The sequence below is a fragment of the Micrasema longulum genome, unplaced genomic scaffold (assembly GCF_059751315.1).
Source record: "Micrasema longulum isolate JH-2025_06_02 unplaced genomic scaffold, ASM5975131v1 h1tg001138l, whole genome shotgun sequence".
NCBI classification, from domain to species: Eukaryota; Metazoa; Arthropoda; class Insecta; order Trichoptera; family Brachycentridae; genus Micrasema; species Micrasema longulum.
The window spans coordinates 109,469-115,468 of NW_028278326.1; the positions used below are offsets into that span (position 1 = coordinate 109,469).

The 6,000-nt window shown below is 30.5% G+C and overlaps 1 protein-coding gene across 1 annotated transcript in view; it reads right to left on the minus strand.

Moving 5' to 3' along the window:
* Nucleotides 1–3,748, minus strand: part of LOC148276845 (tubulin alpha-3 chain) — a 34,698-nt gene extending 30,950 nt beyond the window's left edge. The window contains exon 1 of the mRNA XM_088233675.1: nucleotides 3,572–3,748. Within this exon, the coding sequence (XP_088089801.1) occupies nucleotides 3,572–3,574 (3 nt within the window). The 5' untranslated portion in view covers nucleotides 3,575–3,748. The remainder of the gene's footprint in view (nucleotides 1–3,571) is intronic.
* Between the last annotated feature and the right edge of the window lie 2,252 nt (nucleotides 3,749–6,000).

Here is a 6,000-nt window from a genome sequence, read left to right on the forward strand (position 1 = left end):
ATTTCAATTATGTTTTTATATATTTATATTATTTTTCTATTGATTTCAATGATACTATTATTCTGTTTTTTCTTTCATTACTACTATATTTTACTATTTTACTTTTATTTTGGTAATTTCAATTATACTGTTATTTTGTATATTTGATTATGTATGAATCTAAATTTGTATAGTTTATAATGTATATTTTAAAATTATGTCTGGTTATCTTTTTTAAATAGTATCCTTCGGAATTTAATTATTTTTAATGATAACTTTTTTTCTGGATTTTTATTATACTGCATCACATTACATTTGAATCTAATTAATTTTACAATGTATTTTTTATTGTTATTTATTATGGCTCGACACGGGCATAGCCTAAAAAGTCTTTGTAAGTTCACTTATATATAAATTAGTGTAATTTTGAATGATTGGATAAATAAATAAATATTACGATTGAATATAATTTCAGGAGAATGTTTTTTTTCCTGTAAATGGGTATAATGAAAAATAAAAAATACTGTTATTATTAAATCACAAGTTAAAGAAGGTACTGATTTAGAAAGATATATATGTCCAGGCAAATGAAGAATACAGATATGTTATCTTCAACTGCATCTTGTAGATTATTTTTTTAAAGAAATATTAGCGTTCTTATAATTTACCCAAATATTTAAATTTTGGTTGCCATTTTCAACGAGTTGTAAATAACTTACTGTTGGAAAATGAAAATCAATCAATAGCAATATTTCATAGCTTCTGGACAGGCACCTGAAGCGTAAGAGTGATCACCTTACCTTCGTGTAACAGATGATAGAACTACGCTTTATTTGGTTTAATAATGAATTACCCTTTGCACCACAGGGTGCAAAAGGGGGATGATGATGGTGATTTCATATTTTTATAATATGCCTAGACTCGTTTAGGATTATTTAATATGTTATTTTACAAATAAAATAATACATACTCGTATTTAAACAAATAATGCATTAAGACAAACGAAAAAAAGGCTTCCACTAAAAACCGGTAATCTCTTTTGTTGAATTGCAATTCATACTAATTATAATATATATTTAAAAAAAAAAGCAAAATAGAAACACAAAGATGATAAATCTCTAGTGTGTTAAAAAAAAACACCGCTTTTGTGCCATAATCCAGAGAGAAAATACGAGAATACGTTTGTATGAAGAGAAGTCAGACTGAGTTTCCTCTTATCGCCACAAAATATAAATCTCGCTATCTTGTAAAAGGGACTGATCCAGACAACTACCAAGTCACACTATCGGTAATTGAAAATCGATAAAAGAAAAATTACTATCATGAAACTGTATGAATAATATATAACCACGACCGAAAATTGGGGTGAATGGAACAAATCCATTGTTAAAATAAAGGCTCTATTATAACGTTTTTTTGTATTCCGGTTAGTCAAAAATTTCCGTTTCATGTTGCAATAGTTAGAGCGTTTGGCTAGTGAATCTATTGCGTCATATCCCAGGTCCCCGATTGGAAACTACAATGGAAAATTTACAGAATTATGAAATCAATACATAAAAAATAAATTCTATTCTATCTATTCTTCAATTGTCTTTTAAACAAAATTATATTTTTTCACGAAAATGTGTATATACGTATTAAAATTAGAAAGGTAATTATCGATAAATGAACATGTTTTTTTTTTTTTTACGGAAACTCATATAAGTACTTGTTTTTTTTAAAAAAAATGATTTTACTTTATACATAATAATTGAAGGTAACTCTGGTAACTTCCCATTTTTATACGCGTCCAGGGCCCTAATTACAATGAAAATTAAACAGTTATCTAAAAGTTTATCTATAAAGTAAAATTAGGACATCTTTATGAAAAATAGAACATACACAAATTTATTTTTTGAACATGTTCAATTACAGGTTACCGACGAAGATACTTGAAATTTTCATACAAATATACACATTTTCGTACATAACTTTAGATTTTATTTTATACAGTCTAAGATAACTCTGTTTACTTTCCATTTTAATACGTGTCCAGGGCCCGATTACTATGGGAAGTTAACAGAGTTATCTACGACTGTCTATAAAGAAAAGCCGATACTTGTGTACGAAAATGCGTGTATTTGCATAAACATTTCAAGTATCTTCGTCGGTTACATGCCTAGAAGAAAAAGTTGTATGCATATTCTGATAAAATTTAACTTCCCATTGTAATCGGGGCCCAGGGCTTCGATTACATCGGAATGTTAACAGAGTTATCTACGAGCAAAAAAGTCCATAAACGAAAATATAATTATCTGTAGTTAATAGTATGTTTTTTTTTTTCGAAACGTGTTCAACTACTAAATTTTCACAGAGAATTATTTATTTGCTTTATAGATAATTTAATATAACCATGTTAACTTCCCATTTAAATCTGTACGATGAAAGCTTAGGAATCTATACACAAGGTTTAAATCTACGATAGGTTAGTTTTAATAAATACATTATAAAAACGTATTTGTTGCAACAGAGAGGTTGCAATAAATCTAGCCTGTCTGCAAACATTTGGACATACGCAAAGCATCGTTGAATCAACTAACTGGTAAGAAAAGAAGTATAGAAGTTTGAAAATTGTTTTCAGGCGTTGCCCAGTAGGTGAATGGGTTCAGCCGGATGAATCTCACCCACATAATAAAGGTTTCAGTTATTTTACTTCACAAAGGTCAACTGTTGGAAGAGTTAAGGAAATGTGGATATTTAAACATAGGCAGAATTGTAAATGCTACACAGTGTGTAAAGTAGCCACTAAAACCAGCCAATGATAGGTCATAAGCCCTGTAAATGACTATACTTCCATATTCCCTTCTCAAATAATGTTTTCCCTCTCTGTTGCAACAAATTTCGATATTAAAAAACCGCCAGTTAAGTAGAAATATCAAAATTGGTTATTTGAATAACACAATTGATTGCAATTATAATAATTTATAAAAATAAAGTTATTATACATTTAAAAAAAAATTCCACGAATAAATAAAGAAAACGCATTTAAATCAACCACTAGTAGTCCAGACTGTGAAATATTGCAGTTTAACAAAATCAATACATATTTTAACGCCATATTATTTATAAACATTGAAATATAATGAGACCATACAGCAATAACAACGTAAATAATATGAACTTAAAATAACGGAGACAAAATCAAGAAATGAGTGCTTTGTTGGTTTGGACGTATAGAACGAATGGACCGTGAAAGAACGGCTAAAAGAATTAACGACGCGAATGTTGATGGATCAGAAAACGAGGAAGATCTATAAAGACATGGTATAACCAATTTTTAAAAAAAATACTTGAAGACGGACATGTCACAAGTTGGAATAATCATCGTGCGTGTGTGAGAAGATGTATGAATGTAAAGGAAACCAGGTCTGTATGCAAAGCTAGAATAAAGTAGCGTTCTATCCTCTCTGTCAACCCCTACAGGGAAACGGCGTGACGGTTTGTTTGAAAACCAATCTAAAAATCGAGCACGTTTTTCAGGGTAAATTTTCAGGATTTATCAGAAGAAAAATTGTAATGTTGAAATAATAATATGTGAGTTAAAGAAACTTACCATTTTTGAAGATTTGGTTTCGTTTTAGAATTGACGTGTGGAATTCTGTTCGAGCAGTCTTGAGGTTGCCTTGTATCACAGAGCTAACGACTGAATTAAATTTCCTCAAATATAACAATCAACAAAGGCTTTGATTGACCAAGCGGTGTAGCCAGTAAGGAGACCGTCGCCTTGTGAGTGGTGGGGCGTTGCGTGTACGCCTTTATACATCGAATACACCAGTCAAGAATCGCCGAAGTCGAGTGGGAAATCGTGTTATAGAGTAAAAAGGTTCAAAGTGTTATATGAGTCCGTTAGCATAAAAAAATCATAGAAAATATTTTGCTATTAAAAATTTAATTGTCTTAATTAGATACGAAATAAAGGGGTGACGCTGAGTAAAACTGATTGAGTTAGAAAAATTAATGTTTGCGAATTTTATTTTTTGTTATTTTGGCAAAGATGGGGAGCCATCAAAATACTAACTGTTACAAAGCCAACATGAACATGATCACAATTACAGAGAAAAGGTAAACATCAGTCTCCCATTTAGAAAAAAGGCGAAGTCACAAAATTCAATACATAAGGCAGTAAAAAAATATTATGATATGGCAAAAAACATTTATGAAGAAAAAAAATAAATCAAAATTAAAACAGAACTTTCATGTTAAACAACTTATAAATGAAATATTATATGCATTGTTATTATATAATTTTATATATTTTGAGTTTGTCAAAATTTTTGTAGACAATGACTGGATTCAACTCCCTGGGGAGATGTTTATATTAACATATTACAACAGAGATGAAGAACATTTTAGAGAAGGTAATATAGAAGTCTAGGCATCTACAGGGCTTATTACCTGTCAATGGCTGGTTTATGTGGACATTTTACACACTGTGTAACATTCACCATTCTGCCCATATTCGAACATCTATATTCCTTTAATTCTTTCATCTGTTGATGTTTGTGAAGTTATAGAGCTGAAACCTTTATTTATGTGGGTGAAATTCATCTAATCTGGGCTAGCTCTAGCTCTAGCTCTCTAACTTCACAAACATCAACAGATGAAAGAATTGAAAGAATAAAGATGTTCAAATATGGGCAGAATGGTGAATGTTATACAGTGTGTAAAGTGGCCACTTAAACCAGACATTGACAGGTCATAAGCCCTGTAGATGCCTAGACTTCTATATTACCTTCTCTTAAATGTTCTTCATCTCTGTTGTAATACATTGTTATTATTAGAGCACATAAAAGAATATGTTTATGTGTTTCAAGATTCAAAATAAAAATAAATACCTATGTAAAAATAAGAAACACCTGTATAATATTCTGATGTCAAATATATATATTCTCTATATCCGTTAAAATGTATTCATTTATTAATGTCAAGATAAATATTACAAAAAAAATAATAACGTATCCCTAACTCTATGAGTCCAAGTGTCCTGTGTGTGATATATCTATGATCAACTTTCCAGGGGGTTAAATCCAGTAGGTACTTGTCTACAAAGATCTAGACTCGTCCGCCACATGGTGTAGTGGTTAATGTGACTGGCATATTTTTCACATTGTCGTTAAGAAATTAAAATTATCAGTATCAACTGTTGTCTGTGTGCCGGTGGATAAAAAATATAGTTCTTGGCGTGAAATAGAACCAGAAACCTGAACGAGTGTTTTCAACTCAATGGCTACTCTCAGGTAAAAATCCAGGAAAAATAAAAATGGAGTGGAGATCAGTTGGCTTCCTAGTGTAGAGTTTGGCGCTTTCGCCTACCATTTTATTGCACTGTAATATTTACTGTCTTTGGGCTGGTATCTGTACCGTAAGACTGATCACCTTATCTTCAAGTAACAGATGGTTGAGATACGCTGCATTTGGTGTTCCGATGTAGTGCCCTATAATTATTATAGATAACTTATGCAGCGCCATTTTTGTTATATAATACCTCAAGGGCGCTTTACAAAGTTATTATATAAAGAAATATTTGATTTAAATTATTTATTGACAATTTTTGATGGAGTTCTATTGTAATGATGGAATACCTTATATTTGCATAAAAGTTATTAATTTAAAAATACTTGGTACACTTCCACTTATTTGTTTGACCAATTAGCGTTTTCACCCTCTAATGGGCATCTTCAGACTGGTGAATATTATACAGTTTAAGGATAATTTATATAAAACTAAATATAATCTTACTAAGTATTTTAAAATTAATAACTTATATATGTAATTGAAGAAAAACAATGTACTTTGTCACCACATGCTAAGGATTTATTCAAATGATTTAGAGAACAAGTGTACTATCGCTTGCGAAGGCGATAATGTATCAATAATGTCATTGAAAAACTCATTGTTTGTAAAACTTTTCAAAAGCCTTAAAATTATTGTTGATGCCGCCAGACAACAGTGCGATTCTAAACACTCTCTAGGGGATAGAGA